This window comes from Penicillium daleae (genome assembly GCF_028827525.1).
Source record: "Penicillium daleae strain IBT 16125 chromosome Unknown utg000006l_segment0_segment0, whole genome shotgun sequence".
Classification (NCBI taxonomy): Eukaryota; Fungi; Ascomycota; class Eurotiomycetes; order Eurotiales; family Aspergillaceae; genus Penicillium; species Penicillium daleae.
The window spans coordinates 3325128-3347214 of NW_026623154.1; the positions used below are offsets into that span (position 1 = coordinate 3325128).

Sequence of the window (22087 nt, forward strand, 5' to 3'; positions counted from 1 at the left end):
ATAACGCGTGGCTAGGTACCAGTGATGATGGGGTGGTTGGACCTCTGGGGGAGGTTTCATCGCCCTCGTACTGGCATTTTCGCCCCGTACTAGAGCAACGATGACAGATTGGCTTCTCCTCGCCGCACTTGACCCGCCGGATCCTGTTTGGCGGTTAGCGGCGAAGGCCAAGGGTAGGTGGGGAGCATCTCACTTGCAAGTTTTGCACCCAGATCTTGATTTGGAAGCCCCGATACGGCGGCTGCCTGGGAATTCAGCGCCCATGCTTCACAATGTCCATCTCAAGCCTGCGTCAAGGACATTGAGATATGCAGTTGGACCTAAAGCGTGACTGAACAGGCATGGGTGGAAGAAGTAGTCTCCCCCGCCACATTTCGAAAGGCTCGCGGCCTTGTTGCCTGAGGCACCGACATTATGTAGCTGGTAGAAATGGTTAGCTAGGAATTTCAAAATTACATCGAGATAACGATTAGAGATAATTTTGGCACGCACTCATTTTGGCTCTGAGACATAGCATAGAACCTGTGGTTATTGTGTGTAAATTGAATAGTGGCATTTATGATCTAATCCAAGACCGTCTACCTACTCCCCCCTTCAAGACTACTCAGAGTGCATATCTGAAGTGCTTAGACTCCATATCAGTCATATCTTTGAACCCATCTACAATCGCTTGAGACTGAGTCTCATGGGAGGTTGTATCCTCCCCAGCTGCTGCCGCAGCAGCATCTCTTCGCATATTCTCCCATCGCATAGCCATGTATGCCATGATTGACAAAACTATGATCCCAGCATAGCAAATCAGCAGGCCTGTCAATGCAGAATAATACCGCGGAGCTTCATGAGAGAAAAAGATATTTGCGCCAGCAACATTCCCCGCGGCATAAAGTGTAAACCATATTCCGTTGGCGACCGCTCGTTTGGTGTGGCCTGCTACATTGGTAGACAGTAGGTTCCAGGAAACAATGACCGGAGCACCAATGATATACTGAAGCCAGGTGCATCCAACAAGCGTCCACCGGTGGTCAAGGCTCGTAAAGCGGATACCCAGTAGCCCGGCGAATGGAATGACACTCACAACGGCGAGAACGATGCAGCGTGAGTTAGGAACGTATGTTGCAACGAGACCGCATATCGGGACTATTATTGCTTCAATGGCACCCGTTGGTAATTGAAGGAGTGTAGCGTTGATTCCACTGAAACCGAATCCTTTGATCAGCGATGAAGCGAAATTCGAAACGCCACCGTTAATGACCCCGCAAGCAATGCCGATACCTGCACAGCAAAGTATTTTGATATCGTATAGATTCTCCACGGCCTGTCCAAGTTTTATCTGTCGAGTCTTCACGCCAATCATATTCTCTGCGACTCGCCTGACAGCTACGACACGCTGGCGATGTGTCAGGAAGGGCGCAGAAGCGGGCGAATCAGGCATGAATGCGAGGAATACGCCTCCACAGACAAAGTTAAGGAGTCCAATAGTCAGGAAAATGAGTTGCCAGCTATGGAGAGCGGTGTTGTGGGAGTGTCCGAGACCGAAGCCGAGCAATGCTCCTACCATGGTCGCCATCCCGTTGGCACTCAACCAGATGGCCATGCGAAGAGGCTGTTCAGAGCGCTTGTAGAACATGGATGTAATAACCATCACTATCTGTCATTAGAGAATGTGACTTTTCATAATATGTAAATCCTAGCCGATAGCACTTACTGCATGGACTGACGCCTGCCTCTGCCATACCCAGGAGGAATCTCAGTACCAGAATGCCTGCATAGTTCTTCGCTCCAATATGGGCGATCACGATGACACTCCAGATGAGAATCATGCCTCCCATATACTTGGCGACAGGCAGTTTCTGAATAAGTAGGTTTGCGGGGATAGCCCAGAACAGATAGCCAAAGTTGAAGATGGCAGCCACCCAGGAGTAGCGCTGGCCCTCCAGGCCAAGGTCAGGAATGAGCGAGTACGCCGAAGCATAGTTGAGAGATAATTTATCTGCGTCGCCATGAATTGTTAATCGCAAGTTTCGAATACGACTCCGTTGTTCAGGTATATCATACCAAGGAATTGAATCACATAAGTCACGTAGAGCTTAAGAATCATCAGGAAATGACCGTAGAAGTTTAGCAAGCTCGTTAGTTTTATCGACTCACAATTGGCATAATTCTCCAGTCCAGAATTCTTAAGACCTTAGCCCCTTCGCTCTCTAATTCTTCGGTCGACAACTGATCGGCCTCGACGTATAGATCAGCCCCGATATCACGGATCTCTCCGAGAGAGACATCTTTTTCCACTGCAGGCGGTTGTTGCACGTTAGCTTCCTTCGAGTCCATATTGAACAAGGCAATATCTGAGATAAATGATGCCAAATTCTTCACCTCCCCTGCCCCGCTAGTATCCCCTCTTTAAATGCATCTTTACTCCGCAGGCCAAGAGCAGTCATTATCGCTGCCAAGCAGATAAGGTTGATCTTGTTATCTTGGCAGACCGATAGGCGCCCAGGCGGACTATCGCCCGCCCGTGAGTGATGAAGTGGAGAAAGTTTGTTTAGCGGACAATACTCCGCCATCTCCGCACTGGACAATCAGGTTGCGGCCATGTCTGTATAAAATCATTGCAGGATAACAGGAACTCTATCGGCTTCTCCTGCAGCTGATACGAATTCACTTGAGTGTGGTCAATTGCCAATCAACGCAACACAACGAATCAGGAAGCTAGAATACCATCTTCAAGGCATCATGGCCCAACTAGACTCGGGTCTAGAGTTCGCTTTACTCGACGCTAGTATCTCCGAACTACAGAATGCACTCTCATCGGGCTGGCTCACCAGCGTGGACTTGGTCTCGCGCTATCTGCGACGTATTAGTGTCTATGATGCCAACGGACCAAAGCTCAGTGCCATTCCAATTCTAAACCCATCCATCTTTGACGAAGCTGCCGCATCTGATGCCAGGCGTGCGGCGGGACTACCACCGCGACCTCTAGAAGGAATTCCTTATCTGGTGAAAGACAACATCAAAGTCAAAGGCATGACAGTCGCCAACGGATCGCCTGCCTTTGAGAAACTTATTGCAAATGAAGACGCGGCATGCGTGCAGATTCTCCGGAATGCTGGCGCTGTCCTTCTTGGGCGGACCAACATGCCTGCCATGGCGTACGGTGGGATGCAGCGTGGAGTCTGGGGACGTGCCGAGAGCCCTTATAACAGCGATTACTTAGCAGCGGCTTATGCATCGGGCTCGTCGAATGGCTCTGCTGTGGCTACAGCTGCAAACTTCTGTGCATTTTCTCTGGGAACCGAGACTGTCTCTTCTGGCCGTTCGCCTGCATCCAATAATGCTATCGTTGCGTACACACCGTCCAAGGGACTTCTCCCACTTCGGGGTGTGTTTCCTCTCTATCCGACCTGTGATGTATTGGTTCCACACACCAGGACTGTGGAGGATCTATTCCAGGTGCTTGACGTCCTGGGTGTTTCTGATCCAGCACCAGTGGGCGACTTCTTCAATGAGCAGCCATTTGTTCAACTTCCCTCGATGGAAAATATCCGCCCGGAGTCTTTCAAGACCCTCAAGGATGGGTCGTCTTTGAAGGGTAAGCGCATTGGTGTGCCTTCTATGTACATGGGAGGAGACGACTCCTCCATTTCACCTGTTAGCAAGGTCAAAACACGATCCTCTATCATTAAGCTCTGGCAAGAAGCAAAAAAGGCTCTGGAAGCTTGCGGCGCGGAAGTGGTAGAGACCGACTTTCCTCTTGTGACAATCTACGAATCCAATGCGGCCTCGGGTCAATTAGTGACCGTTGCAAATCTGCCAGAAGGCTGGTCAGCCAAAGAACGATGTGAGGTTGTCTCCCATGCTTGGGATGATTTCCTTGTCTCGAACGACCAGAAAGATCTCGCGTCTCTGACGGTTGTTGATCCTGCAACGATCTTTCCTCTGGCTCCAGGCTCCCTACTTGGTAACCCAGAGGCTGCCAACAAACCACGCTGGGGCGAGATTGTAGCTTACCCGCAGACAAAGCCAGCGTCCATATTCGAGATCCCAGGAATGAAGCAGGCAATTTTTGCGCTTGAAATTGCCCGGAAAGAAACTTTCGAGAATTGGATGGATAAACTTGGCCTCGATGCTGTGGTGTTCCCCGCGAATGGCGATGTGGGCACCGCGAATGCTGATAGGGATGAAGAAGCATCTCATTTCGCCTGGAGCAACGGCGTTAAATACTCCAATGGCAATAGACCAATTCGTCACCTAGGTGTTCCCACGATTTCGGTCCCAATGGGTGTGATGGAGGATACAAAAATGCCAGTAAACCTCACTTTTGCGACCAAAGCGTATGAGGACGTCGATTTGCTACGGTACGGCTATGCCTTTGAGATGGCAACCAAGCTCCGGGTTCAGCCATATGGTGTGCCAATGTTGTCCTCTGATCGGATTTTGGTCGATAAAACGCCCCAAACCTCTCTAGAACTCGTGGTGGAAGAGCAGGCTAAGGAGGTCCATGACTCGAAGGTGCTCGTTCGGATCCAAGGATCCGTACGTGCATCTGGTGATAGCCCCGTGAATTTGACGTGCTACGTCAATGGAGATTCATGTGATGCCATCGTAGAGAATGGCAAGTGGTCTCTCGCAACATCATACTCGGTTTCTGAGCGGGATAGCCCGTGGGAGATGTGGAAGAGCCCAGCGTTAAGCCAGACAATTATCGTTATCACGGCACATGCCGGTGGCTGTGCAACAGCTGGGCAAATGATTCTCTTGTAACATCTTTGTCTTCATGTATTCTATATCATGTCATGTACATAGTCGTGTTTTCATATCATCACATCATTCACAATATCTTGGTCACCAAAGCGTCCGGTATTGCTTCATACTGTACAAATCCCCCATACATCATATCTTCTATCATCCCCAAAATAGCACGGTGTAGATACTTCTTCTTTAGCTGGTCCAAGTGGGCCTCTGCTTCTGCCAAGCCAGGAGGATCCATCTGCACTGCAGATGTCACAGTAGTCTGCAGGATCTTCTGGTACAAGAATTGGAACAGTTTGTAGTATGGTGTGGCATCTTCCCAGCGTTCGGAGAAACAAGCAAAGTTTTTTAGACAGGCGTTGATTGCTTCTGGTGAATCATAGGAATTTTGACCTTGTAAGATCAGGTTGTCCATAATTGGTCTTGTTGCCCAGATTAAGTAGAGAAGCATGATAGCAGCTCTAAATTGGAACACGAGCTATACAAACGTCAGTCATCTTTGCTTCGAGATATACCAGTCGGGGGCAGCTTACCGCAGACCAAGTAAAGCACATCACATGCCCCTCTTCCTGTAATCGACGGAACTGCAGACAGACTTCCACAACCGCAGAGAAGATCTCTTCTGTTCCCTCGTGGTCAAGGAAATTCCGCTTCTCTTCCATCAAGATGAGAATACTATAATCATATAACTTCGTCATCCAACTTGGGTGATAGAACCCACTAGAAACATTCGAGGTTCCGTAGCGGGGTATATCCTGTCTCCAAATATCTAGGGCAGACTTGAGTGACGAGCTGAAAGCATCTTTTTCTTCAGAATACCGCCAACGGGATCGCTCAAGGGATCTCCTAATGTTATTTTGAATTTTTCGCAGTCGGAATAGGTGGCCCAGTGCGGGATTTGCATTGCTAGGTGGTTGAATCGTGTCTCCTAGAATGCAAAGCTGAGTTGTTGTCAGTGAGTTTTTGTAATTAGACTATCAACCGTGATCGCGGGTTCCTTACATCATCATCCACTATTCGATAGGAAGGAGACACGGGCCTGTCCCATCCGGACGCAATCACCTCGTTCAGCATGTAACAAGCGATGAACATGTTCTCTGACATGACCTCGCCAGAAGCGGCGGCCGTTTCGTCGTCCCGGGCAATCCGAACATACTTTCGAAGATGCGTGATTGCAGCGGTACAGAATGGTAATATTGAGGAGACAGTCGTGGCAATCTCCTCTGACGACGGAGAATGCAATGCATAGACGATCAGCAGCAGGGATGCTTGAACTTGTAGAACCATTGACGGATGTCCCACAACATGAGGATAATAGTTCATTGCAGAGGCATAGAGTTCCTTTGAGCGAATCAAATGCGCTGGGTCTCGGTGCATTGTGCTGCAGAGTGACGCTCCAATGGCATACACCATCCGGAGAAAGAAAAATCGCCACTCTTCCTGTCCCGTTACGCCTTCCTCACGATGCCATATCTTCCAAGCAGACTCATTGAGGAATGGCCACTCGCGGTGTGATATTGAAAAGTATATATTTGTGTAGAGCTCTGTGAGCCATATGGAGTCCTCGCCAACCAGGGGGAAAGATGGTTTATCGAGGCGAAGGAAATCAAGGGTTTCATCATTCAATTGGAAGATGGAATCCGTGAGCGAAGACGGCGAGAACGGCGACAGTCGAGAAACTAGGCCTTGCGGTTGCAGAGCAGACGAAAGTACCAGCGCTTGGCTCTCATCTACCCCATTGGTCCAAAATGGCGACTGCCTAGTCGGTGCTATATCCACGTCATTGCTCCCATTCTCCACAAAATCAGTCTGGACGCCTGCATCGCATAGCTCCACACTAGTGCTTGCCCCTGGGTATGAGCCTTCCAACTCGGCTACCCTCCTTTCGAGGTCCTTCAGGTATGCGACCGGGACGGTGATGTTATCTCCCGACTTGCGCGATCTAGCAGGCAGGCACTCTGCGCCTTTACGGCGGCATTCACCGCAGGTTGGCTTGACATGATCACATTTGCGCTTCAGACGGAAACAGCGGGCACAGGCGATATCTCGTGGTTTGAATGGGCGCGACATGCGGGTGTTGGGAGAGGCGAGGAAGGAGAAGTGTTAAGAGTGCGGGGGAAAGCGGAGATGGAACCGGCTTGATATCCTTGTCATTGATAAGAAGGTTTCGGGAGCCTTCCGAGGCCGACATGACTGATAGCTTGATGGACCAGCAAAAGTTTGAGATAGCATATATTATGAGTGGCAATGAAAATTCATGAGATACGAACTTGAAGACTCACGCACTAATGGAGTAAGATATATTTTCCACGATAATCGATACACCGATATACCCTATAGTCCCGTTGCGCTTATTACTCTCGGCATTCCCCTTCATCTCAACCCCGGATCCACTTGCCCATGGCCGAATCATAGCCGATGATTTTGGGATCGATATTCAGCGTCTTGAGCATGAAATCCATAGTAAAGTCCTGTGATCGCTAGTCAGTTCCTGTACATCCACATATCAGAGTGTCGAAATAGCTCCATGATTACCTCGTCATGAGACTCTTCCTCCTGTACCTTGGAGCCATTCTTCTTCTTCACAAATACGTCGCCTAGCTCCCGATTAACATCTTCGCACTCATCCACATGTTCCTTCTCTTCCTCCTCCTCGTGGTTCCACTGAAAGGCATCACGTTTCGAACGCTCTCTCCACGCTGTCAGACCACCCATCATAGTCACTCGTTCCTGGGCACCAGAAAAAACCTCGTCGGCGGCTTCCTGGCTCGCATGACGCCACTTTGTGATCAATCCCTCAAGCTCCGCACCTTTATTTGAGGACTCGACGCGTAGTGCTTGTTTTGCGACGTTGAGCTCTTCGCGTAGACCTGCAAGCCGGGATTGTAGCGCACGCTCTTGCTTCTGTAAGCGCAAGAGCTCCGGGTCTGCAAGAGGCGACTGCGTTGGCGTGGCAAATGCAGAGTGATGCGTAGGTCTCATTGTGCGCGTGGCCTGCGATAACAGCGGTGATAATGTAGGGTAATCAGCCCTTTGAGTAAGATCTTTAGGTGTACAAGTCTCGTCTTGGGCGATTTCAGCCGCGTCAGGGGTGAGGGGTGATGTTGGAGACTCATCCTCGACCGGCACGGGTTTGCGCAGCGGAGACTTGAAAGGTCTTGAAAGAGCGGTGGTTGCGTCTAAGCGACGTCGCTTGCTTGGAGGGTGATTATCTCCCATTGCGAGGTGAACTAAAGGAGGCACGAGTGAGAGTAACAGGGAGTGGAAACCCGATACTGAGGGATTACGGAGGACGAGGATGAGAATGAGGAAGAAGAGCAAGTTCAGATGTCTTATCGATAAGATGCAATGCAGCTGACATTTATCTACACTTAAAATCCATACATTACAGAGTCTTTCATCAATGGCCCACTCCACCTGCCACCCACTGCGCGAATTCCGGGTCGCCAGGCTGAGGGAAGAAGCCACGATCATTGTTGTTCGCATTTGCATTAGCGTTTGCGTTGCCATTGGCATCACCACCCTGGTTGGCCGCGTTCGCGTTCTGCCGGTTCCGCTGCTGTTGCTGGCGGATGTATACGAGCACGAGAAGCGTCGCGGCCAGCCCGACGATAAGAAGGCCCTCGAGGACGCTATCGTCAATATCAAGATCCAGGTCGTCATAATATCCGTCACCTTGATCTGTCTGGACCGAGCCCATGAAGTCCTCATCGTCTTCGCGAGCTTCGTAGAGCTCGTTGTAATAATCGGCAGCGTCATTTTCAATGAAAGCCGTAATCCATTCTTTGAAGGTACGGCGAGGTCTCGTATCTGATATGGGAAATTAGTCAAAGATCGCGTAAGGTTGAAAAGAAGCATTCTCTTCCTCTGGGTTACATAGGCTTACCTTCATCGCGGATGGGATTGATATCTCCGTTGGTTATGCGGTTCCAGTATCCCCGGGCCCGCAGCTTCAGAAGGCTGAGTTTCACGGGCAGGTACGCCTCACGATTAGTTACCAGAGCAAGATCATAGTATCGTTTCGCCATGTGGAAATCTTGTGCCACGGCAACACCGTTCTCATGCATCCAACCTAGGTTCCAGTATGCCTGTGCACTGTGATGCGCTTCGGCCGCATTGTGATAACAGGTTGAGGCCTTCTCAGCATCAACCAGTGTGCCGGTTCCTCGCAAGTAGTAGTCGCCCATCTTAATCAAAGAGTCAATGTTGGACTGCTTAGCTGACCTAGTCCAATAGATCAGAGCCAAGGCCGTATTGCGTAGCAGCTTCGTCCGAGTCTTCTTGACCCAGGGCAAGATGCGGCTCAGGGAGAACAATGAGCGTTGTTCGTCGAGAAGATATGCCACGTTGGCTTGTGCATGCTCGTACCCCTGCTCAGCAGCCATCATGGTCGGGATGAGAGCACGCTCCTTGTCGCCATTTTCGTATGCCTCGTTCGCCTCGGTGAAGGCTGAATGAACTACTTCTGCCTTCTCAGCAACCATCTTATAATAGGCCACAGCAACACCACAGTGTGGCTGTCTGCCGACACCAAAGTTGGCCATCTCCGCGAGGTAGTAGTACGCCTCCATCCATCCCCAACGCGCCGCGAGCTCGAAATATCGAGATGCGGCCGCAACGTCTCCTTGGTCCAGAAAAAGCGCGCCAAGTCGAGTCTCGGCGCCCGGGATATCTTGCTCTGCTGCAGTCTTGAAATATGAAGCCGCTTTGTAGGCATCCTGAGGCACTCCATATCCGTGGAGGTACATCAGTCCCATCTCATGCTGGCAAAGAGCATCCCCATTCTTCACACCCCGCCGGAACCAAGTTAAGGCGTGTCCCAAGTTCTGTTCAACGCCCTCTCCGCGCAGGAACATCAATCCAATATGTCCTGCTGCTTTGGCGGCCAACTTGTCAAGCCCCGGGGAAGGATTTGGGACGAACGAGCCATCCGCGTTCCAGTAACGCTTGGTCACCGCTCTAAAATACTTCATGGCTTTCTTGAAGCTTCGAGGCAATCCATGCGCTCCGTCGTAGTTCATCTTGCCTAGAGTGAACGTGGCCTTGAGTTCGCCTTTGCGAGACATGAGGTCAAGGTACTCAAGGACATCTTCAACGCTGGCCTCGGTAGCGGCGTGACTAGGATCCCGTGCATTGTGCCCAGAGCTCGATACGCTAGCACCTTCTCCATAAACACCACCCTCCTCATCCGCCCAGCGGTAAGACTCCCCTGACCATGGCATGACCGCCAGGTGGACCAGACCGATAATATTCAATTGCCTTGTCAGCGACCCTCTTGTAGTAGAAGACTGCATGTTCGCAGTTCTTCGGGGTCCCAATGCCTGTATGGTACCGATATGCAAGCGTCATCTCCGATCGGGTGTTTCCTCCCTCCGCAGCGAATTCGTGGTACATCAACGCTTTCGCCTGATCGCGTTCGACAGCATCACCGATACCCGTCGCGTACATGAATCCGACCATAGACTGTGCTGTGCTGTTTCCTGTCAACCAGGCTAAGTCATTGTACCACTGGAATGCCGCGCTGAAATTGCGCGGGTGCGTGAAGTTGCCATAAAAGTTCATTTCCGCGAGAAGGAACATAGCATCCGAGTCTCCATCTTCATCCGCTGCCGCCTTGAGCTCTTCAACCGCCTGTGCGACCAATGGGCTGAGCTTCCTTTCAGCTTTATCAGGGGCTGGTCCGTTCAAGAACAGTAACCGAAAGGCCTCGCGACCGTAATGTAGTGTGTACCCAACGATTCCGTTGGGCTTGTCGACGCTGAGAACGGCCGGTTTTGCTGCTCGAAGTATCTTCCAAGCATTTTGAACTCGCTCTGCCACAGTAAAGCGAGTGAGGTTAGTATTACCGCGATGCCTGAAGCTGCACGTGCGACGGTTCTATCGGGCGAAACTCACGACTAACTGGCCTTGGCTCTGGTTCCGGCTCCGTAAACAAGAACTCTTGCTTCTCGTTATTTCCCACGACATCTGTGGACGAGGTTTCGCCCAAGGGAGCTTGGGTCGGCCCGGCTGCGCATGTCTGTAGAAGCACTTAGAAGCGGAGTCAGCACCGACTGACAACCCCGGAAACGAGAAGTGGAGAGCGAGGGGAACTCACGCAGGGCCGGCAGAAAGGAGATCAACGGCGTCCTCATGATGCCTGTGATATATGAGAGTTCAGGGATTGGAAGAATCGCATTGCGACTCCGTTGGGGGGCGGAAAGAGGATACGAGACAGTTGGAACGCAAAGCGCTTGGTGATGTAGTTTCCAACGGGCCACTTGGCTAAACCGCGGAGCTTCATTCTGCCGACAGCCAATCACCGCCTTTAATCTATATCCAACAACTACGGAGTACAACTGGACTGAAATGACGAGATTGAGCATGGGCGCGCTGAGCTTAATACAATTTCAGGGCCATTGAACGATTTACAACTACTACTGTTTAGCTGTTTATCATTAAAATCCTTTTATTCAACTCCCTAGAGTCTGTGTACAGCATGGGAGAAAATCAAATCAAATACAGAACCCCCAGTGCGCTCTTCATGCAAAAAGAAAAAGGGAAAACATTTGGGCAGCCTCAGCGTATTCCCTACCACGAATTCGAAACCCGTGTGGGATTTCTCCATGGGAGGTACCCGAGATCAGCTAAGATCTAGGCCCCGTCCCGAGAAACACTTGGAAACACATCCATAGCCACCTGCGAAAAGGGGGAGTAACAAAGTCGTTCTCAATTTCGGAAACGGCAATGACAGCTGGATCTGGGGCATCGTAGAGAAAGGGGCAGGAAGAAAAAGCATGAAAATAAGAAAGCCCAGCGAAGGGCTCACCAGCATTGCTAAGAAAACAGATACAGTCGAATGGGCGACGGGCGAGCCGCCCAGTGAAGCAGAAAAGATGAACATCCAATTCCGAGTTGTCAGCTGTGAGATAACTCTTTTTTGTAGTTTATCGGAACGTTTTGGTGATAATACAGTGGTGCAGCACGAGCCAAAGCTAGGCAAACCGTGTCTGTCCTCACTTCTGGCGGGGAGACCTATCAAGGGCACGTTAGTCAAGGTTCTTCCTGTCATGTCTTGCAAGATGGACTTACGTCGGGCTGTGGAATTCCGGCGAGCTCGGGCTGTAAGCAGCCGCAGGCGACGTCGGAGAGCCAGAGAATTTGGGAGACGTCGGCGAGTATGCCTCAGGTTGCGGGGGAGACCAAGAAGGAGAAGTGGGACTCCACTTGGGGGAGGTTGGAGAGGCAGGAGAAGTGGGAGACAGGTGCCGGCCACCACCGAGAGCAGGACTGGTAGGGCTGTACTCGGGGGATGTCAGGCTGAAGGCTGGTGAGGCCGGGCTGAAATTGGGTGACGACGGGCTGTACGTGGGTGAAGTAGGAGAATACGATGGAGACGCCCCCGCAGGTGACGACGGCGAGTAAGCCGGAGACGTGATCACGAATTGCGGGCTCGATGGCGAAGTTGGCGACATGCGAGGAGACGTGAAACCAGGGCTGCTAATACCAGGAGACGTGGGAGAATAAGCAGTCGAGGAGGGCGACCAGCTGGGAGATGCCATGCTGGTATTGAAGGGGCTGGTCGGGGAATAGACCTGGCCGGGGCTGCGGGCACCAGGACTGAATCCACCGTAGCCATCGGAGGGCTGGTACTTGGAGAGGCCTCCAGGCGACTCGGCGCCGCCCTGTCGGATAGGCGAGAAAGTTGCGTCGGGGTCCGAGTCGACCATGTACGGAGAGCTGGCCATAGGCGATCCACTATCGTACTGAGTGGCCGCACCGTCGGAAAGAATCGCGTCCTTTGCACCAACACCGCCCATGAGAGCGAAGCGGGCATTGTTCGAAACGACCGTGTTGAGCAGGTTCTGATCTAGGTAAACATCGAACTCTCCCGTTCCAGCGGGGGCCATCTGTCCAAGAATCAGGTTCTCCGACACGCCACGGCAGTCGTCGAGCTCGCCGAAAGCGGCAGCCTCCAACAAAATCTCGACTGTCTCCTCGAACGAACAACGCATCAGAGCGCCATTGTCGGCACGGTTAATACCATGACGAGTGACGGGAGTCAAGTAACCGCGGACAGTCATGACATCGACCAGGAGGGCCAAGTGACGGTGATTGACATAGGAACCGTCAAAGGCCAACACCTGGGTCAACTCACGAAGCACAGCAGTGCGGGCAGCCTCAATTCCAAAGACCTCGAAAATCTCGATGAACTGGTTAGAGTAGGTACGAGTAGCGTCAACACCAGGAATGGCGAGGACCGGCGCAAGATGAGAGCCACTGGTCTCCAGAACCCAGTCCTTGCAAAGAGGGTCGGTCTTGCTCATCAGTAGAGCACCATCCTCCGTAACGCGGACCTTGCTTCTCTCGTTGATGAAGGCACGCTCCACACCAGGCACACCACGAAGAGTAAGTGTGTCGAGCAGATGCTGTTCGAGCTTCTTGAGAGTCACGTCGTACTCAATGTCGTCATCGTCATCATCATCCTTGTGACTTTGGACTTGACGGATACGGATGACCTGTTCGTCGGCGTTGTTATCACTGAAAATGACAGCAATGTCGTCCTTGTACGCCTTCTTGATCTTCTCAGCAACATCCTGGACAGTAAGTCCCTTATCGAGAAGCTTGGGTCTGCTGAGAACAATGCGAAGCAGCCACTTCGACTGGTTGGCCAGGTCGCCTTCCACATCCTCGGGAATGATGAAGTATGACTCGACCATATCACGATCGTTCTCAATGACAGTAGACTGGATGTCCGGATCGTAGTAGATCTCGGTGGCCTCGGTGACTGATCGCAAGCTGGTGTGCTCGACAAGACTTCGCAACTGCTTGGCACCCTCCTTCTCGTAAGTGTTATCACCTTCCTGGTAGACAGTCATGGACGGAGTCTTGATGTTGGTTGCCACATTGAGAATTTCCTTCAGACGAGGCACTCCCAGAGTGACGTTCTTCGACGACACACCCGCGAAGTGGAACGTGTTGAGTGTCATCTGGGTGGCGGGCTCTCCAATACTTTGTGCTGCAAGAACACCGACCATCTCACCAGGGTTAGCCGCAGCGCGAGCGAAACGATTCTCAATGGCGCCGAGAACGTGCTGGAATGCAAGCTTATTGAGCGAGTATTCCGTAACCAGTCGCTTGAAAGCGAGGCGAGAGCGAAGCTGCGCCTTGAACAGGAGGGTCGAGTTGTAATCAGCTTCTTTTGAGATGGGATCGTCACCGCGAACGACGACCAGACGGTCAAGCAGAGCCTGTACTTGAGGGATAACCTCTGCAGGGTGAAGATCGCTGATAGTGCCCTCGCGGATGCGGAATGTCGACCGAGCCATTTCCAGAATTCTGCGCACGTTGATAGGGAGCTGCATCATCTCCTCATCCTCTTTGGCCACAGTACGAAGGAATGCGCGAGACTCGAGCAGGGCTTCCCACTCTTCGTCAAAGTAGCGCTGGACCTCGATATCACCCGCGATCTCGTTGGCCTGCTCCAACACCTCGGGGCCAAGAGACATCTCGCTGTCCATGACATCAACGCGGAAGCGCTGACGCATCTTCTCGTCGGAGCAGCGAATAATGTCGACGGGTTGGTTCTCAATGTGAACACCATCCAAGCCGTCTTCTCCATAGATGAACTGGATGATATCACCCAAGGAGTTACGGACAGTACCGTCGTACTTGACCATAACTTCTTCCAGGGCTTTGACCAGCTTACGCTGAATGTAACCAGTTTCGGCAGTCTTGACAGCGGTATCAATCAAACCCTCACGACCAGCCATGGCGTGGAAGAAGAACTCGGTAGCAGTCAGACCACGCAGATAAGAGTTCTCGACGAAGCCACGGGACTCGGGAGAGTAGTCATCCTTGGTGAAATGAGGCAGAGTGCGGTACGCAAATCCGAATGGAATTCGCTTGCCTTCCACGGATTGCTGACCCACGACAGCAGTCATCTGGGAAATGTTGATGGTCGAACCCTTGGATCCAGAACGGGCCATCTGAATAGCATTGTTCAAATCCTTCAAACCTTTCTCGGTGGCAGCACCAGCCTCATCACGAGCGTTGTTCAGAGCGCGGGAGACCTTGCTCTCGAAAGTTTCACGAACATTCATACCGGGCAGCGCCTCAAGAGTATTATCTGTAGCACTAGCAGTGATCTCCTTGACCTCCTGCTTGCGTTCGCGGACAGCCTCCTCGATCTTTTCAATGGTCTTGCGATCGGGAATCGTATCACCGATACCGATGCTGAAACCATTGTGAAGCAGCCAGTAGTTGACAATGGTTTGGGCGCCATTGAAGAAACTGACTGCGGTGTCAGGCCCGTACTCGTTGAAGATGATGTGAATCACACCGCCGCCACTGGCGCCGACGGTCTTCTTCGAAAGCATACCATACAGCAACTGTCCACCCTGAATGAGCAGGCCACCGTCATTAAGAGGGCTGAACTTCTCCGACAGAGGCGCGCTATCCTTGTCAACACGGACAAGGTTGAGACCAGAGGGGAAAGCCATGCTAATCATCTGCTTACCAGTCCAGCGTGGACGAGGCTTCATGATCGCAGGAGGGGGAATGACACCGTCCCAGTTCGGAACCCAAAGCAGAAGGTTCATGACTTGATCCTTTGTGAGGAAGACATCGCGACGGCAGATTTTGTAAATACCGCACAGCGTGTCCTGGACGATACCCATGAGAGGGCCGTTACGCTGGGGAGACACAATGTTCTTCGGGACGAGAGCAAGCTCGGCCAGTTCTGCACGCGACTCCTCGCTCTGCGGAACGTGCAAGTTCATTTCGTCACCGTCGAAATCGGCGTTGTAGGGCGTAGTGACCGACAAGTTCAGGCGGAACGTTGAGAAGGGCATGACGCGGACACGGTGACCCATCATACTTTCCTTGTGCAGAGAAGGCTGTCGGTTGAAAAGGATAACATCACCGTCGGCGAGATGGCGTTCAACTTTCCAGCCGTACAAGAGCTGCTGATTACCAGCGCGCTTGGCGTGGCGAAGATCGATTCGCTCGCCAGTGTCTCGAACAATGTACCGGGCACCAGGATGAACGTTGGGGCCGTTGGAGACCAACTGTTGCAGCTTTTCGATGTTGTACGGAGTCACCACCTCGGGGTAGGTCAAGATCTTAGCCGTCGAAAATGGCACACCGACTTCGTCAAGAGACAGGTTAGGATCACCTGTAATAACGGTACGGGCTGAGAAGTCTACACGCTTGCCCATCAGATTCTGACGCAAGCGACCCTCTTTACCCTTCAGACGGCTGCGCAGCGCCTTCACTGGACGGTTTCCCTTCTGCATAGCCTTGGGCTGACCCGCAATATCGTTGTCCATGTATGTGGCAATGTGGTACTGCAGCAGTGATTCGAACTCACGAATGACGTGCTCTGGGGCACCTTCCTGCTCGCATCGCTGGACATTTTGATTGGCGCGCACGATTTCGGCCAACTTGTATGTCAGATCATCCTCACCACGGGAGCCACTGGTAGCTCCCATCAGAACACTGGGGCGAACAGTTGGAGGCGGGACGGGGAGAACGGTAAGGATCATCCATTCGGGACGGGCATAGTCATTGCTCAGACCCATGATACGAACGTCTTCGTGGGAAATATTGCGGAAGATGTTCAAGGCCATCGCAGGAGAGATAACCTTCTTCTCAGGCTGTGCAGTAATGTCGTCCTCCATCATGCTCTTGCTAGGCTTCCAGGTACCCACAAGAGTAATACCTTCCTTGCGCACGGTAGGCTGGGCGTTACCACATCCACCGTGAAAGTAGCGCTTCTTTCCCTCCTTCTGCGATTCTTCATCATCGGGGGACGGGTCGGTTTCGCAAATGTTGATATCCTTGGAAGCTCGCCAGATCGCATCGAAGCGGCGTTTCGGGTCTCGGAGGCGGATGGCCTCCAAAAACTTCGGGTTATCCTGAAGTCAAGAATGTCAGCACGAAAAGGTCAGAAGATTTGCCATCCCATGAGGGATGACTAACCGCTCCAACTTTGATCTTTCCACAGTTGTGGCAAACGGTCTCCAACAGCTTCTTGATCTTGGTCACGAAACCTTTGTAAGAAAGGAAAAGTCAGTAATAATGAATGAAAGATGAAAGACTGCCGCGAGTCCCGAAGTGATCACAGCGCGGAGTCACTCACCGATGTGGAAGACTGGAGATGCCAGTTCGATGTGACCGAAGTGCCCAGGGCATTCTTTGGGTCCCTCTTCGCAGGTCTCGCAGTTGAACTGGCGGTCAATGGTGCCGAGTCGGGGGTCATTCACACCCTTGGTTCGAGGCCGCTGACGTTGCTCATCCTGTATCAAGTGAGAAAAGTTAGAGAGATCAGTCGCAAGCGGTTGTTTGATGGGTTTCTTGATAGATCAGCAGTGAGATGTGGACATACCATCGTCTCGGGATATTCCACATGGACCACACTCATGCGCTTGATCTCTTCGGGGGCGAAGAGACCAAACTGAATCTCCTTGATGGTGCGCAAAGGCGCCTTGGAGTAAGGGAAGTGAACGTTAGACATGATGGCGGTAGTTCGATGCGCGAAAAGCTGGTCGGATTATGGAAGTCGAGACGGGTCCGGGGGGGAGAGAACCTCAAACGCGGAACTGGGGAAAAACGAGGGATCTGGAGCTCGTTAAGGCGCAGAAACTGAAGAGACAGGCTGAGTCGATGACCAAACGTCAGGATCACACGAGGCGACGATGAAACGAAGGTGGTGTGGAAGCAGCTGGCCGGCTGAGGCCTTTGGCAGCCCTTGCCACGAGGGCGCCGGCGACCTGGAGTCCCCGGACGTCACGAAGCCCTTGGAAAGGAGAGGGAGAAGGGAAGTGTCGCTAGTGATCGCGTGTAGATAGTCTCCAGAAGAAATATCACGATGGAGAACGCGATATTCTTAGATGGGGGGGTGATGAGGAGAGCGTGTCGGGGAGGGTGAAGGGGAGATGGTGAAGGTTGCCTCACCCGTTGATGGGGCTCGAGTTTTCCCTCTGCTCACTTAGCGCGCCAGAGGGTGTCTATAGTGTGCCGTAGAGGCGGGCGGTGAGTGGCGGCAGAAGGCCATCTGCAGGCAACCGTCCTGGACTCTGAGGCACCAACAGGGTGCGGTATATACGGCCATGTCTCACCGCCTTTGATTCCACTCCGTTCGCCGTGAATCTGCAACGGCGGAAAGATGCGCTGGAAAACACCGCCCCGTCAGTATTGCTGGGTCCTATCGGCCTCGACTTCGCGTGCATTGGACTCCACTGTGTGCTGGATGTTCGAGCCACCAGCTTCCTGGCCTTGATTTCAGGCCTAGGGGATCTTGATCATTGGCGATTAACTCTACATTGCGCCGACTAGCCGCCATGAATTTGTCGCTTGTTGACCCGTTCGTCCTGGCGCAGGACTATCCAGACAACCTGACAGAGAAGTTACGTATGTGGGCTATTCTTCTACCTGTGTATGTTTGTTACATGCTCTAACTGCCGTCTAGGAAGTGGCCATGCGACCTGTCTCCGATTCAACCATACTGGCGACTATCTAGCATCCGGCCGAGTTCGTACACCCTCGCAATTTGGATATGCGGAGCAAAGAAGGGGCTGTGGAAGCTGACTACTATACATCAGGTGGATGGTACCGTCGTGATTTTTGACATTGAGACCAATGGAGTCGCGCGTAAGTTGCAAGGTCACACCCGGCAGATCCAGTCTCTCAGGTATGCATGGCAATTCTCCCCGCAAACAAGAACGAGACTAATGGTTATCGGTCACTAGTTGGTCTCGAGATGGTCGGTACCTTCTTACATCCTCACAGGATTGGAAGTGTATATTGTGGGACTTGAAGGATGGCTCGCGCGTGCGCACAGTCAGATTCGAAGCACCAGTCTACATTGCGGAGTTACATCCATTCAACCAGTGTGGCCTTACCTCCCCAAGTATGTCTGGAGATACGTTTGAGCTAATCGCCTTTGTGTACTATAAGTCTCCTCTTTGTGGCTTCCCTATTCGAAGACCAACCCGTCCTCGTCGACATTTCCTCGCCAAACCCAATCAAGCGAATTATCCCGTCCCGCACCCTCCGCCCTCAACCCACGAACGGAGAAGAAGTCGACCCTGCTGTCGCCGCTAAACAAGCAGCCCAAGATGCGAAGCACTCGACCTGCGTCACCATATTCACAGCATTCGGCAATCACATTATCGCTGGCACCTCCAAGGGCTGGATCAACATCATTGAGACGGAAACATGCACGACGATCCATTCCATGCGTCTTTGCAATGGAGTTGTTATCCTCGCCCGCCTTGCCAACAACGGGCGTGACCTACTGGTGAACAGCTCAGACCGTGTCATTCGCACCGTCCTCATGCCCGACCTCTCCCAGTTGGGTATAGATTTCGAACCCTCCGCTATCAAGCTACAAGTCGAGCACAAATTCCAAGATGTTGTCAACAGATTAAGCTGGAATCACGTCACGTTCTCTTCAACTGGCGAATTTGTGACCGCAACCACATTCATGAATCCGGATATCTACGTCTGGGAACGCAGCCACGGCTCTCTCGTCAAGATCCTCGAGGGTCCACGCGAGGAGCTCGGCGTGGTTGAATGGCACCCCTCTCGTCCCATGGTGGTCGCTTGTGGTCTGGAGTCTGGCTGCATCTATACATGGTCGATCATTAGTCCTCAAAAATGGTCTGCGCTGGCTCCAGATTTCGGCGAGGTTGAAGAGAACGTCGAGTACGTGGAGCGCGAAGATGAGTTCGACGTCCACCCTGCCGAGCAGGTGCATCAACGGCGACTCGACCTCGAGGATGAAGAGCCCGACGTGATCACTTTGGATCGTGCCGAAAACACCATCGACGCAGAACAGACTGGTGTTTTCAGCGTCCCAGTCCTTCTAGATATTTCGGATAGCGAAAGTGGCGAGGATATTATAGCAGTAGGACCGGGTACTATGCGCCGCCGCTCTCCCGGCGACGGAGATGCCGACAAGGACTCCAAATCCGGTGCCAATGGCGTCGCTCGTGGCGCAGGCAGGAACCGCAGGCGATGAAAAGCGGTTTCAACTGTTGTCCATCTTCTATCAGGTCATCCGTCCAGTCTTGGGCAGACTAGACAACATCATTTGCATATGAATGGCGTTTGAAATGTACGGGTTTGGAAAGGCGTTTTGGTAGGCTTTGGCTGTCTTACTCTGATTCCTTCTATGATGCGGCAGTATTTTGCCAAATGACAAATTTCACATACAAGACTTTTTACTGCCTTTTGATGAAAAATGAGATTAGATCAAATTTGGAGTTAAAACTATTTGCATGATATGCTACAGGGAAGTGCCTGAATGTTGCACAAACACCTCGAGCATGTTCCATCTCAGAAGTATGATGAGCTACGATCCAGACGAATATCATGATCAAGACTTGTGATTGATGTTGACATCCCTTGGAAAGAGGCTTCAGGTCTCCAATTCCCGCTATCCACCACATTTAACCTGCTCATCTTTAGTTTATCCGATCTCTGCAACGTCCATGGCGCGGTCCCTGTTTTACCTTGTTTTACCAGCTAGTGAAGCTTATTACGGTTGCTGGATGAGCAGCATTGTTGACATTTGATTTCCCTGCAGCACATAAATTAGTAACCAGACCAGTGGTGAACTCGCTGACCGATAACTTTACCAGTCATCTAGAACAGCGATCCAGGCACGCAAATCTCCGGGGTTTGCGGGAAATCACCGGGGTTAGGTAAAACTTCATCGGCTGTTGCATAGCGCGATAACACATACGCTTCCCTCGTCCCTGGCACGCACCACAGAAACGATATACATAAGTAGTCACCCATCCTGTATCGTTCAAATTGATATCAATGACATTTACAAGACGGTGGCTATGACCACCGCCACCATCACAGCCTTCAAGGCGACAGGATAGAGCCAGCGCCCGCAGCGTTGGTCATGGATGCTTGTATCTCTCTCGGTGAAGTGATTTGCCCTGACATATCCACGCTCCTTCCAACATGGGATGTGGCTGTGGTCTGTAGAGAGCCATTGGATTTCCTATTGCCTTATCGGATTTCCCAATCCTCCATTTCTCTCATAGTCACGCATACATTCATTTACGGGTATTGACAGGGCGGGGGAAGGGGGTAGAGAGTAAAGAAGGTCTAAGACCACGGTGTAAAGAGCCCAGTCTATACTGCGAAGACATCCGTCTGTACTGAGGTCTATAGGCAGTGTCATTTGCTCAGTACAATCGAATCAATTCTACTACCGCCCTTTACATTGGGGTCTCTTTTGCATCACCATGTCTAAAATAGAGATGTGAAGTTGACAACATTAGCAAAGGACAATTCTTGGATTAGTGATAGAGATAGGATCCCAATTGTTGGAATAGCCGAAGTTCATGGAGTCATCCTCCTGAACCAAAGAAAAATCAGCAAATCGACTGCCAGCCCTCGTAAAGGGCATGAACACGCTTCCTATTCTTTCAAACTTATCCATTTTTGTGGTCTAGTTTACTGTCTAAGACGGATGGATACACGCTAAAAATATCCGCAAAATGCCAAAAAATATGTACCTGGGCTCAGCCGGGAATCGAACCCGGGTCACGTCCAGTTCAGGAATGCTTCACATTCCGGGAAATCCCGAAGGACGTATTATACCACTAGACCACTGGGCCTTGAGTACATCGTTTCCGGATACATTAAAATTCATGAATAGATGAGAGAAATGACAGAGATATCTAAGGGAAGATCGGAAGGTTTATGGTTGTGACCTTGGTACAATCGATTGCGTGACCCTTCCAAGGCGAGTGTAAGACATCCTTACCTACGTTTGCTCAGGATACGAACAATATCAAATAATAATCATCATTCTTTTGGTTTACAGAAGGTATATAGGACTACAATGCCCTTCTTTGGACCGAGCTACTCTTAACAGGATATGTTGAGATATATATAGTCCTTCTATCCATCACAATTGAATGTCGGCTGACCAACTGTAAATCTTACCTGGTTCATTCAGGTCATTCAAGAAGAAGCAAATGCTATTCGGGAAATTATCCCACCGCGCAATCGAACGTAATTATGTGAGGGGTAAATAAGTTTCCAGCGTATGAGCATCGTTAGCGACCGGGTTGAGTTTTCTGGCATTTGGACTGCCCCAAGCGAACAAAACAACATAGGGTACCGTCTTACAGAGTAAATGGACGTAGGGCTTTTATACGGTAAGCTCTGATTTACCCCTATACCATCGATGATCAGGAATTCGCTAGTGTAAATGAAGTTCTCCAGCATATCGGAGAGGGTCTTTGCCTGAAAGCCACAAATTGAGCTGGGCTATACATCACAAGACCTCCATCTTCAGTATGCAAAGCATCCGAGTCTGCATAGACGC

General features: G+C 51.4%; 7 protein-coding genes across 7 annotated transcripts; 2 read left to right on the forward strand and 5 right to left on the reverse strand.

Moving 5' to 3' along the window:
* Positions 1 to 604: 604 nt before the first annotated feature.
* On the reverse strand, positions 605 to 2328 carry N7458_006893 (putative MFS allantoate transporter; the record flags this gene model as incomplete). The annotated part of the gene is made up of 3 exons (XM_056910275.1): positions 605 to 1644; positions 1706 to 1990; positions 2145 to 2328. The coding sequence occupies 3 exons, from the start codon at positions 2326 to 2328 to the stop codon at positions 605 to 607; spliced, it is 1509 nt and encodes a 502-aa protein (XP_056765979.1).
* Positions 2329 to 2733: 405 nt separating this feature from the next.
* N7458_006894 (Amidase) lies at positions 2734 to 4761 on the forward strand (the record flags this gene model as incomplete). Its single annotated transcript, XM_056910276.1, has 1 exon — positions 2734 to 4761. One exon carries the CDS (start codon positions 2734 to 2736, stop codon positions 4759 to 4761), a length of 2028 nt encoding a protein of 675 aa, XP_056765980.1.
* Positions 4762 to 4828: 67 nt separating this feature from the next.
* Positions 4829 to 6819, reverse strand: N7458_006895 (uncharacterized protein; the record flags this gene model as incomplete). The annotated part of the gene is made up of 3 exons (XM_056910277.1): positions 4829 to 5227; positions 5283 to 5690; positions 5752 to 6819. 3 exons carry the CDS (start codon positions 6817 to 6819, stop codon positions 4829 to 4831), a joined length of 1875 nt encoding a protein of 624 aa, XP_056765981.1.
* Positions 6820 to 7233: 414 nt separating this feature from the next.
* Positions 7234 to 7968, reverse strand: N7458_006896 (putative DNA repair protein Dds20/Mei5; the record flags this gene model as incomplete). The annotated part of the gene is made up of 1 exon (XM_056910278.1): positions 7234 to 7968. One exon carries the CDS (start codon positions 7966 to 7968, stop codon positions 7234 to 7236), a length of 735 nt encoding a protein of 244 aa, XP_056765982.1.
* A 181-nt stretch (positions 7969 to 8149) lies between these two features.
* N7458_006897 (ubiquitin ligase complex subunit HRD3) lies at positions 8150 to 10883 on the reverse strand (the record flags this gene model as incomplete). The annotated part of the gene is made up of 5 exons (XM_056910279.1): positions 8150 to 8559; positions 8636 to 10023; positions 10082 to 10562; positions 10645 to 10779; positions 10847 to 10883. 5 exons carry the CDS (start codon positions 10881 to 10883, stop codon positions 8150 to 8152), a joined length of 2451 nt encoding a protein of 816 aa, XP_056765983.1.
* An 861-nt stretch (positions 10884 to 11744) lies between these two features.
* On the reverse strand, positions 11745 to 17245 carry N7458_006898 (DNA-directed RNA polymerase II core subunit RPO21; the record flags this gene model as incomplete). Its single annotated transcript, XM_056910280.1, has 5 exons — positions 11745 to 11763; positions 11821 to 16646; positions 16711 to 16781; positions 16871 to 17027; positions 17117 to 17245. 5 exons carry the CDS (start codon positions 17243 to 17245, stop codon positions 11745 to 11747), a joined length of 5202 nt encoding a protein of 1733 aa, XP_056765984.1.
* Positions 17246 to 18071: 826 nt separating this feature from the next.
* On the forward strand, positions 18072 to 19753 carry N7458_006899 (Set1-mediated histone H3-K4 methylation subunit Swd1; the record flags this gene model as incomplete). The annotated part of the gene is made up of 5 exons (XM_056910281.1): positions 18072 to 18141; positions 18200 to 18261; positions 18333 to 18421; positions 18480 to 18620; positions 18688 to 19753. The coding sequence occupies 5 exons, from the start codon at positions 18072 to 18074 to the stop codon at positions 19751 to 19753; spliced, it is 1428 nt and encodes a 475-aa protein (XP_056765985.1).
* Positions 19754 to 22087: the final 2334 nt, after the last annotated feature.